Here is a 12,587-nt window from a genome sequence, read left to right as displayed (position 1 = left end):
TTCACCTTATATATGCTTCCCATAGGAAATATTATAAGGAAGCACTCCATACATTTTCATTCTTATGCTTATTAATTATATTTATCGATCAAACCAAATTATGCAATTTTCTGATGTTGAACTCAAAGGCCTCCTGAATAGCTAAAGATATTGTTTCTCTGGATGATGTTGTGTTGTCCTCCAGCACCACAGTAAGGAATCTGGGTATCATTTTTGATCAGGATATGTCCTTTGATTCTCACATAAAATTAACGACAAGGATTGCATATCTTCACCTGTGTAATATTGCAAAAATTAGTAACATTTTGTCTCAGAAAGATGCAGAAAAACTAGTCCATGCATGTGTCACTTCTAGGCTGGACTAATGCCACTCCTTATTATCAGACTGCTCCAATAAGTTTATTAAGAGTCTCCAGTTGGTCCAAAATGCTGCAGCCCGTGTACTGACTAAAACAAATCGAAGAGAACATATTTCTCCTGTATTAGCTTCTTTGCACTGGCTACCTGTAAAATCTAGAACAGAATTTAAAATCCTTCTCCTTACCTACAAAGCTCTTATTGGTCAGGCTCCGTCATATCTTAAAGAGCTCATAGTACCGTATTACCCGACTAGATCGCTGCGCTGTGAGAATGCAGGGCTACTCATCGTTCCTAGAGTCTCTAAGAGCGTGATCACACTGTCCTTTTGGCCGCGGCCAAAACCGTTTTTTCAGCTAAGGCCTAGTACCTTTAAGCCATGTGAGTGCACCCGCTCCGCGCTCAACTGCGGCCAGCGGACCGTCCATGGCCCGCTTGAAAGAGGTGGGCTTTAGCGGAGCCGTTTGCACATGTACGAGCACGAGCGTGCGCACGTGTGCGAGCACGAGCACGAGCCCTACGGCAGTAGCGTTATGTCCGCCTGTTCGGACATGTAAATAGAAGGACGGACCATGCGCGGACATTTAACAACAACAACAATGGTGGTGAAAGGTTCACGTTGGTGTGATGCCGAGGTGGAGTGTTTACTGCAGATTTGGTCGGATGAAAATATTCAAAAACAGTCTACAAGACGCACAAAAACTCTGAGGTCTATGGAAAGATTTGTAAACAAAGCCACACACACTCGATCAATGCGTGTGACGTGTTACGGCGTGATGGCCGGCAAGAAGCATTGGCCGAGGCCCTGGCAGTGTGAGTACAAACGGGGCTGGGGCGCGGGGGGGGAGAGGGAGGGGGGACAAGTACCCTAAAGTCCGGGTCGTGGTCCGGGAGGACAGTGTGAGCACGCTCTAAAAGTAGGGGCAGAGCTAAAAGGGGGGCAGAGCTTTCAGCTTCCAAGCTCCTCTCCTCTGGAACCAACTCCTAAGTGTTATTCGGGAGGCAGAAACCATCCCCATATTTAAGAGAAAACTTAAAACTTTCCTCTTTGACAAAGCTTACAGCTAGGGCTTACGAGAGAGCTAGTGTGCCGGGGGATAATACTTTTCCTGATACTCTGAGCTTCTATCCTCTCTACTTTTATCATTCATGTCTCATAAATGTATGCTACTAATTCAACTTGTTCCCAAATTGTTTGTGTTTTGTCATCTCCGAGGGCTCTGCTGATAGTGGTGGTGCCTGCTGCCGTGGTCCTGCATGATGCTTCCTGCTACTATTATCACTATTAGTCATATATACTATCATTAGTCTTATAAACTATAAAATTTGTAGCAACAAAAACACCATCAGCGGTATGTCTCGCTGTATCGCAGCTGTTATTACCGCTACTCATCATTGATCATGTTTGCCACCATAATTAGCATTTTCATATTCTATCACCTTAGCTGTGCTTGTTTCTTACCATTCTGCTATATTAACTGCGATAAGATATCAGTCATATTCACATTACTATAGATATTATTATAGTTACTGTTATTTTTGTGGTTGCTTGCATCTCTGAAAGTGTCTCTGTTTGTCTGTCTTTGTGTCTGTCTTTGTCTCTCTGTCCATTTGTCTGTCTTTTCTTTCTTTCTCTCTCCTTTTCTTCCTCCCCAACTGGTGCAGACAGATGTCCGTCCTCCATAGAGCTGGGTCTGTCCGATGTTCCTGCCTGTTATAGGGAAGGTTTTCGTTGCCACTGTACTCTAGAGGGAATTGTTGGGTCTATGTAAATCATAAATAAGTCATAGAGTGTGGTCTATACCTACTCTGTAAAGTGCCCTGATAATTTGATAACTTTTGTTATGATTTGGTGCTTTAAATAAAATTGAATTGAATTGAATCAAAAACTGTTGTTAGATCTGAGCACAAAGATTAAACCATCATTTAGTTGGTACTAGAAACAATAGTCTCCAAAGTGGGTCTCTGAGCAAGTCAACAGATATTATTGGGGATGTAAAGGTCTTGGCCTCTTCTACCACTTGGAGTGTCAGAACTCAATGTTTCAACAGTTAATATGATTACTTCTAACTCTTTGGTCTCTCTGATCTCTTTTTCTCTTACTAAGGTTCATGAACTCTCAGCAGCTAGCCTTCAGGTGTTACAGCTGGGTCAGGCATTGGAGGCATGTTCTATGCAGTTGGCCTGTTTTCTTGAAAGCCAGCGTTCTACACTATACCGACCTTAGACATGAAGTGCATCCAGCCACAGGCAGCATTGTCAATGGTGTCCAGCTGCTTGAGCAGGGTGGAGATGTTAGGAAGACTGTAGTTTCCCTCCATCAGACCCTGTATCATCTCACCGTCTGTGCTATTCAACAACTCAGGGTGCTGCTGAAGCGCAGAGGACAGCTGGGGGGACAGGAGAATGAGCATGAATGGAGACTAAATGTATGCAACTTTACATGTTTTCTGACTCACATCCAAGGTGTGTGAATAGATTAACTAAATGGGAACATATCAACACATAGCTGTTTTTTTCCCATCCGGATGGAACAGTATCATTAAACATGTCAAAATGTAACCTGTATGTCAGTCAACCTGCTGTAGCCACACCAGGTGGTTGTGCAGCCGGCCCTCCTCCAGAAAGGTCCTGAGCTGGGCTGAGATGTTGAGCCACACCCGGGTGTAGTGTGTCACGTTACCGACGAATGCGAATGTCTCATTTGCCTAAAAAAAGATAACAAATGTTTTTTCTTCATTCCCACAGTTTGTTCCATTTTCTTACTGTTACTGAAAATATGGTTTCATTAAAGGAAAGACTCAGTAATTTCAGGAAGAAATAGGGCATTTGTTAGGGACTTTTTTTCTGCGACCAAAATTTGAGTGTGCCACTGAATTTTACTTCTAGTCGCACATGCGCAACCAGATGTCTTGTCATATCAATATGTAAGTGGCTAAATAGCAACAGAGTGACAGATAAGACAGGAACAATATGTAAGCAGTGTAACACAAACATGTAACATGTGAGCTCCCACAGCTAGTCACAATGACGGGACCTGACGGCCCAGAAGCCTCCGTATGTAACGAGCTGCCGAGCCGAATGACGGCAAAAAAATTACCAAACCAAAATAGCTTTCATGTCAGCTCTATGGGAAGAAATCAACCGTGTTTAACTGATTCATTGACTTTGTTTCTCCGCCCGGCGCAGCGACTGAGGCAGCAGGTGACAGACTGATCTGATCGGTCAATGTAGATACGGTTCATATGTTTAAAACACAAACAGACTGATCTGATCAGTTATCATAGATACAGTTCATATGTTTAAAACACATAGAGCGGAAGAAAACTCTGCTGTGAGTCAATCTACTTTATAAAATGGAAACGTGTCTGTTCTGAGAGATGAGCGATTGACGGTCATAACACCGCTTTTTATATCACACTCTGTGGAGCAGTGCCTGTATGTTGTCAGGGGCAGGGCCATTTTAGATGGCGAGCCCTTTTATTTACTTTACTGCTAACACAAGTACTATGGAAAGACACCTGCAGCACCACCACAGCTCTCTGCTAAAATCACCCCCCCCCCTAAAGAAAATACTGACATTATAAAATAGTGTTAAAATCTCTTCGCGTCACGTACTTGTGGACTCAATATCGTGTATCCTCTCGTCATACCCCTTATTCTTTTTTTTTTTTAAATATTGTTCTGTAACGACAGCGATGGTGCTGCTGATGTTTCATCTTCAAAACTGCACAATAAAAATGTGACACTGAATTTGAAACAGCACATTGTAATTTCTGCATCTATTATTGATTTACCATGTGTGCCCCTAAAATTTCAGGTTGCACCCCTAAAATTTTCAGTTTGAGGCCACCGTGCCCCTAGTAAAAAAAAGTTAGTCTGGAGCCCTGATATGTACGACAACTAGTGCGTGTGCTAACAGTAATGAAGAAACATGTCACCCAGTCAGTGCATTTAAATGCAGTTTAAAATCCTGATTATATTCAGGTAAAGGGCATACTCCGGTTTCTCAAACACCATGTAAACACCATACCCCGGGTAAAATCACAGTTCTCATACCCCAGTTAACAGATCTAAATAACTCCTTTAGAAACCCGGGTATTCATGCATGAAAACATCTTCATGTGCGTCGGCAGTTATAACCATATAAACAAGGAAGGGGGTTGCGGCAAGATGGCGGAGAGAGCAGACATGCTGTAAAAAGCTCAGGGTAGAGGGACCTTGAAATTGGACTATTTGAAAAACAACTCACAAGAACTCATCTTGGTTGGTTGCAAATTGGCCAGAAGCGCTGAGGATCAATTGATGACTTCAGTTAAATCACTTTCTAAAAGCCGCACTTCAAACCTTAATATGCTTAAAGCTAATGCTAACGCTAGAGCTAAGGCTGTTGTTTGATTTAAGGTGGCTGTATGATTCACAACGTCTACTTATGTACAAGTAACATGAAAGAAAACACTTCACCTTAAAAATTTGAGGCGCTGTAAAAGTGTTTGTTGACAGTTGGCTGTCACCCTGCTGCAGTAGTGTGTGTGTGTGTGTGTGTGTGTGTGTGTGTGTGTGTGTGTGTGTGTGTGTGTGTGTGTGTGTGTGTGAATGGGAAAGAGAGAAAGAGAGTGGTATGGAGCATGCAGCAAACGACGGTCGGAAATTCAATCCAGAATCCGTGAACAGATCTTTTTTATCCAGTGGTGTTCTTCTACACTACTGGATAAAAGTGTCTACTTCGCTGTGTTGTTGTGGCGTGTCGACTACCACAAGTCACATCCCGCTGAGAGCTACATCCAATCAGCAACCGGGTATATCTCAGGGGAGAAAAGAGGCCCTGCTCTCCCACAGGATAAAAAAAAATGGCCGCTCAACACTTGCAAATGTTTCCGATCATACACACAAAGATAGCCCGAATAAATACAAAATGCATTTTTTGAATAATGATTTTATTTATTAAGGGGAAACAGTGATCCAAACCAACCTGGTCCTGTGTGAAAAAGAAATTGCCCCCTAAACCCAATACAATACCTAATCAAACGGTCTCCTGAGCGACTCACATTCAGGGGTGTTTTTGGCGAGATTGACCCGACTAATTCAGGGTAGTCGACCATATTGGAAACGCACCTAGTATCAGCCCTCAAGAGAACCTTACCTCCTGGTAGAGTTTTTGCACCACCACCTGACTGAAGTGGTGTCGTGATGGGATGCCCTGGTAATTTCTTGCGCTCTTGTGTTGTTTTGGGGGAGAGGATATGCAAAGCTTGTCAGGGTGGTTTGCCCATTCAGCAATTTTCGCTGTTGTAATGTGCTTTGCTTCTCACTGTGGTGGCAGCTAATATGCTGCTGCATGTTGCTCGTGTTGCTGGTATATGTTAGCAGTCTCTAGCAATATTTACATGCTGTTTTGGTTTTGTCTGTCCATTTCTCACCGGTTGTATTTGTGTATATGGGGAAATCGAAAATGCCGCCACACAGGTGATTTTAAACCGCTCGGTGCATCCAAGCCCAAACCACAGCGACTTCCTGGTTGATCCAAGACGGAAGTGCCAAAAACTGCAGTTCTTTATTGGAGGTTTAATGTTATGAATAATTAGGGGCGCAGCCTCTTGAGTGACAGTTAGCCTCTGGCCATCACTTCACCCTGGAGGCTAGTTGTCAGAATTAGAATGCTAACTCCGTCATCTTGACCTGGACTGCGGCCATTTGTGTAGTGGTGTCACCATAAGAAACAAGATTTGAGAAGAAGACTTGCACCATAAGTTGCAGTACCGCCTGGAGCCTGCTATTTATGACACATACATTCTGGAGCACGAGGATGCAGACTGTGTCAGAGGTTTACAGTCTATGGGCATCGTGCTATGTTGAATATTAGTTTAAATCAAAGATCATAAATGCTGGCTGCACTTCCGATCCAGATCCGCTAGAGACACAGGACTCACACTCCCGTTTATATAGTAATGTGTTCTGTTAGCTTAGCCCCCGGGTGGTGGAGCTAATGTGGCTAATTCAGTAAACCTCACTTAAACTTATACTTATACTTCTCTTTATTGATCCCTTTTGGATGACTCACGCAAGGAAATTGGATTTACAGCAGCTTACAAAAACACAAGGGATGTAAAAAAAAAAAAAAATACAGTATAACAAACGAGCATGTCTCCCTCCCCCAGCGTCACATCAATGCCCTTTTTTGGTAAGTGAGGTAAATGAGGTAAGAGGAAATGAGGAGGAGTCAGTCTGACAAGATGGTGAATAATTCCCAGAGGTGAATATGATTGGATCAAGTTGAAAGAACGGGCCCCGACGGAGAGGCTACATCCATTTTTTTTATACAGTCTAATGGTGCATCCTCTATTTGAAAGATAACTTAACCTAATTCAAAAAAATAAAAAAATAAAAAGAAATGAACGTATCCTATTCCTTTCGCATTCACATGTAACTCCCACATTGTACCTTGCACATTCACAATTCTTACTTCCACATGTTCCCTGAACCGACATGAAACTCTGGATACAGGCCACGCCCATTTTCGCCAAGACTTTTTTTTTTGCAGGATTGCGATATATGAAAAACCTACTTTTTCTGAAACCTGAAACCGGGTGTCTGATCAAGATGAAATTTAGAAAGGTACTGATCAAAAGTTATCAAAATTATTTTTATACTCTTATAAATGCGGAAGTTATAAAAGGACAACTTCCTGTAGATTACAGTCAAAACAGGAAGTGCTGCGTATCTTCTCCAAATTGTCAGATCAACACAAAACTTGGTAATCTAGTTTCCAATGTCTTACTGAGGCCTGCTACAAAATATGACCCCAACCAACCACTCAGTGACGCTGTTATAAAATGCAAAATTCATCATATCTTAGCAAACTTAGAACAATGGTTTCTGATGCTCATATGAGGCTTTGAGAAAAACATGACATCAATCATCAAGTAGCTGGCGCTTCTTTGCTTATCACTCATACTGGAGCATTAGCCGTACAAGTTATGGAAACAAAACAGGGGAGGTTTAGACTGGTGCCCCCATAGAACACACCAAAAATGGCATATCTACCACAAGGTGGCGCTGTAATCGAGGAAAGTTTTTGGCCTCTAACTTCCACATCGTATATCGTAAATTTAGATTTCTTACAACCCCAATGTTTTCTGAAAGGCACTAAATCTCAGGTTACGGACACACATTACAGGCACATTTCTGCCAAGTATTTATGCACAAAAAAAAAAAAGAAAAACCTATACCTGAGAGTCCGATCACCACAAGTCTTTGCAGGAATTATCCTTCGATTAACATGATGAAAAGTTATCAAAAGAATAGTAGAAGTCCAAAACATCTTTACGTTTTAAAGGGACAACCTCCTGTGTGTTGTAATCAAAATCAGAAATGTTGTATATCTTCACCATTATTAGTTTGTTTAACATTAAACTCATACTGGTAGTTTTCCGTGGTAACGTGAGGCTCTGTGCAAAATTTGAGGTCAATCAGACATTAGTTGGCGCTGTTACACAAATTGAAAAATACACAAACCATCGAAAATTATTCAACACCTACTTTTGCAAACTCGTCCTATGCCAAGAGCCCCATCAGCACAAAATTTTGCAAACACAATCTTTATAACCCTGCGATCAAAAGTTATCAAAAGATATTTCATAAACCAAACAGTATGAAAGTTAGAGAGAAAATACTTTCTACACTGTAGTCAAAACAGAGAAGTGGTGCGTTACTTTTAAGTAGTTTCTCTGATTAACACACAACTTGGAAAAGTTATTTCACGTGCGGCAATGAGGGTCTGTGCAAAATCTGACATCAATCGGCCACAATCTGGGTTCTGTTATGCAAAATTGAGTAACGCATGCATTATGTGAACAAATGCAATATCTACTAATTCAAATACCTAATTTTCTTTTTCAAACTGCAATCTGTGCTGCATTCAAGCTGCTACTTGTGTCATGCCCATGGACCTGCAGGTCCGAATTGCATCGCCTCTGCGGGTCACCAGGTCAGAATTGCACGGGGGCTTGGACCCTGTTGATATCTGCTTGCAGGTCTAGTTACAATTATAACTTCAAGTAGCCTATACAAAAAACTCAATATAGGCTAATAAATATATTAATAAAATATTGAATACAATAGTTACAGTTATATTCAAGATAGTGCTTACTACAGGGAAGTCAAGCTTATATTACTATATTCTTCAGATGGTATTTTGGCAATTTCTTTGGAAATTTTAGTCAGTGGATTCAAATTTTAAGAAGATCACTATCATGATTACATCAGGGCAGCCCTCCTCTCCTTTTTAGTCTCTGTGTTTTTGTCTCCCTCTGTCTGTGTTTTCCTGTATGTGGTCCCCTTTCTGTGTTTCCCTGTTGTGAACTGGTTTTCCGGCAGTTTGATCCAGGTGTTTCTCATTGGCACTAATCACCTGCCTCCCTGTATATTAAGCCGACCCTGAGTCTCTTTCGGGGCCGGATCATTTTTCTAGATACTCTAGATGTCTCAGCAGCAGGAGCGGTAGCGTGTAGCAGGGCTGGCTTCATCCATGTGTCAATGTTTTTCCTCTCACTCCTCCGTGGACCTATTTTGGACTTTTCCTTGTGTTTTTTGCCTCTGTTTCCCTGTCGACCTGTGACTGTTACTAGTGTTTTGTTGTTCCTGTTGCCATTCTCCCTCTTGACCTGCCTGCCAGCCTGCTTGCCTACCTGCCAGCCTGTCTTTCAGTGTATTTGGGGTCTGACAGGAAGTCCTTAATCCAAAGGCAGACAGAGTTGGATATTCCCAGTTCTAAAAGTTTGATCATTAGTCTGTTTGGGAGTATAGTGTTAAATGCTGAGCTGAAGTCCACAAATAGGAGCCGCGCATAGCTCCCCTGCCGCTCCAGGTGGGACAAAGCAGCATGGAGGGCTGTGGAGATAGCATCCTCTGTGCACCTGTTGGTTCTGTAGGCAAACTGGTGAGGGTCAAACCTGGATGGGAGATTTGAGATGATGTGTGTATTGACCAGTTTCTCAAAGCACCTCATGATGACTGGGGTAAGTGCTACTGGACGGTAGTCATTAAGGCTGGAAGTCTTTTTTGGGATTGGAATGATGGTTGAGGACTTGAGACAGGGAAGGACGGTGCCCCGGGACAGTGACTGGTTAAAGATGGTGGTAAAAACCCCAGCAAGCTGGTCTGCACAGTCCTGGAGCACCTGTCCCGAGAGGCCGTCCGGCCTTGGCGCTTTCCTCGGCTTCACCACCCTCAGCGTGCGTCGCACCTCGTGCTCCTTCACTGTGAGAAGGTGACTGCTGTGGGCTGAAAGATATGGTGTTGCTGTGTCCTGTGAGGTTTTCTCAAAGTGGGCGAAGAAGTGGTTCAGCTCCTCTGCCAGTGAGATGTCACTGGCATTAGCCGAGGTGTTAGTTGGTGACGTACTGAACCCCCTGCCACACCTGCCTGGAGTTGTTGCTTTCGAAGCAGTCCTCAATCTTCCTCTTGTAGTCAGTCTTGGCCTCCCTGATGCCTCTCTTTAGTTTGGATCTGGCAGTGCTGTATAGCGCTGCATCACCAGCCCTGAAAGCGATGTTTCTCTCCCTGAGCAGGCACTGCACTTCTTTTGTCATCCACGGCTTCCTGTTTGGGTAGACCCGGATGTGCTTTTCCACAGTTACATTGTCTGTGCAGTATTTTATGTAGTCCAAGACGATGTTGCGTACTGCTCCAGATCTTGGTGTTTAAAGATGTCCCAGTCTGTTGACTCAAAACAGTCCTGAAGCTGTTCAGAAGCACATTCAGGCCATGCTTTAACAGTTCTGGTTGTGGTAGAAGCACTTTTCCTGCGAGGGGTGTATGCTGGTATTAAATGCAGGGTCATGTGGTCTGACTGACCGAGGTGAGGAAGTGGTTTAGCCCTGAAGTCTTGTTTAATGTTGGAATACATCTGTCTAGTGTGTTGTCTTCCCTGGTAGCACATTTAACATGCTGATGGAGTTTGGGGAGTACAGTCTTTAAATCCACATGATTAAAGTCCCCAGCAATGATGTGAATAGCCTCATGAAACGAACTCTGTTGGCTGCGGATAGTGTCATATAAATGTCCGAGTGCCACGTTAGCATTAGCATCCCGAGGAATGTACACAGCTGTCAGTATCACAACATTGATCTCACAGGGCAGATAAAAGGGCCTGCACTTACATAATCCAGATCTGGCGAGCAGTGCCTGTTCATTGTCCTTGTGTCAGTGCACCAGCAGTTGTTAACATAAATGCAAAGCCCACCTTCGCGGCTCTTACCGGAGTCTCTAGTCCTGTCGTGCCAGATTGTTGTGCGACCTGCTAGCTCAATAGCGGTATCCGGAATGGAAGGATTAAGCCAAGACTCTGTAATGAGCAGCATGCAGCAATCCTTCACAATGTTGTTATTTGCAACCTGTAGTCTTAGTTCGTCCATTTTGTTCGCCAGTGATCTCGCGTTTGTAAGGAAGATACTCCAAAGTGGCAGTTTGTGTGGCCGCTTCCTTAGTCTTCTGTTTTCGATCCCGGCGCCGCCTCCGGCCCCTCCCTGCTGGGATGGTAATCCAGGTTATGCTGGGGCGCCTAGCTATATCCACGGGTATTTCGTGCGAGTGAATAAAGTCAGTTGTAGCATGAATTGCCCAAACTGCACCACATTTCCCAAAGATTGTAAGAGTCGAGGCCTGAGGACAACTACATGCCAATATCGTCTAACAGACACTGCGCCATCTACTGGCAAAAGGAAATCAGACTTATATGACAAAATGTATCAGATTTACATGAAATTTCAGGGATTAAACTTCTCAGTCGCCACAACGGATTTCTGTCAATTAGACTCAGTACTTAAAGTTTCCCGTGGGCCGTTATTATGCGTTTTTTTCCTGAGGCATAGCAAGAATATCACTGTATATATAACCACTATAATAAACGCTACAGTGAGTATTAATCAATCAAACCAACTTCATTAATAAAAAGCTTGTTAACACTGCAGCTCAGCAAGTGTCAGCTCTTTCGTGTCACGGCGCTACAATGAAGAGGCTGTTTGTTTTGTTTCCATCATTGACGCAACCTATTCTGCTGATTTGGTCATCGTTTAACAACAGTAGGTCAATCATGCGCATAACTTGCTCAGTTAAGAGACTAAGAGAGGAACAAGCGTTGAACAGTTTGGATCTTTATGGCTTTGAAAGTTGAGCATGGACTTCATGCAGTGCAATACAGATTACAGTTACCGACTGAGGAACGGGTGAGCAATAATGTATTTTCTGATTTTCTATTTTGGAGCTGTCAAGTTAACGTGAGGATTGATTTTTAGAAACGATTAGGTTTGGTGTTGTTGTGTTTGTAAAATCTGGCTGTGCCACAGTCGTTATTTGACAATACCTGGCCGCTAGCAGCTAGCTCGCTAGGTTGTGTTTTTAGCATCTTGTTGTTGTTGCTGGCACATCACTAAACTGCCTGTGATAATCTAATTTTTTTTTCCAATGTACATCGATGTCAGCTAATGTCAGCTCCTATCTAAACCCCACTCTCCTTGGTACCGCTCGCTTACTTGGGTGAGAGAGGGAGACAGGCACGTTGTTAGACCTGGGCATTCAGGGCTATCTAATAAAAATAAAAAAACATAATGATGATGAAAATAGCCCAGTACAGTAGGCTTGTATGTGATTGCATTACCAGCAGGCACAAATGCAACATTGTAGCAGTGAAAACTGTAAAATTCTGACTTGTCCACACTGACAAGTGATAGCCTAAAAAACAATTTTGTTTGGTTACGGACCTCCGACCGACCCTGTCAATTTATGTGTAACCCAAATTATTTTATGAGCTTTGGTAAGAAATAATAATAATAATAATAATAATAATAATAATAATAATAATAGGAAGAAGAAGAAGAAGAAGTTGAGACAAACTATAATTCTGTTTTTGTCCAGCACCTTTTCATCCTGTAAAGGGATAAGCGCATTCTCTCTTTTTTAATTAAAACAACGGCTTCACGTGGGATCTGCGTGCATACAAATGGATATACGGGAGTAATGTAATATATCTCCATTGTTTGCCCATGCTACAGCCTGACAAAACCGTAAGATTATGTTTGAAATATTTGAAAACGGTCTTAAAGAAGTCCAGCAGTGCACTTGTTCATTTGTGTCTGCAGCCGGCAAAGTGGACCAAGCTGACAGATGGATGACAGCGGCAGCTGTTTATTTACGGAGAATCCTTAACTCAGTGTCCTAACAGCACACGACGT

At 42.8% G+C, this 12,587-nt stretch overlaps 1 protein-coding gene across 1 annotated transcript in view; it reads right to left on the bottom strand.

Annotated features, from left to right (window-relative positions):
* Positions 1-12,587, bottom strand: part of abca2 (ATP-binding cassette, sub-family A (ABC1), member 2) — a 423,663-nt gene that overhangs the window by 253,914 nt on the left and 157,162 nt on the right. The window contains exons 10-11 of the mRNA XM_083912406.1: positions 2,937-3,065; positions 2,580-2,747 (exon numbers count right to left, since the gene is read on the bottom strand). Coding sequence (XP_083768532.1) covers positions 2,580-2,747; positions 2,937-3,065 — 297 coding nt within the window. The remainder of the gene's footprint in view (positions 1-2,579; positions 2,748-2,936; positions 3,066-12,587) is intronic.

The sequence above is a fragment of the Echiichthys vipera genome, assembly GCF_963691815.1.
Source record: "Echiichthys vipera genome assembly, chromosome: 4".
NCBI classification, from domain to species: Eukaryota; Metazoa; Chordata; class Actinopteri; order Perciformes; family Trachinidae; genus Echiichthys; species Echiichthys vipera.
This window is presented reverse-complemented; position numbering and strand designations above follow the sequence as displayed.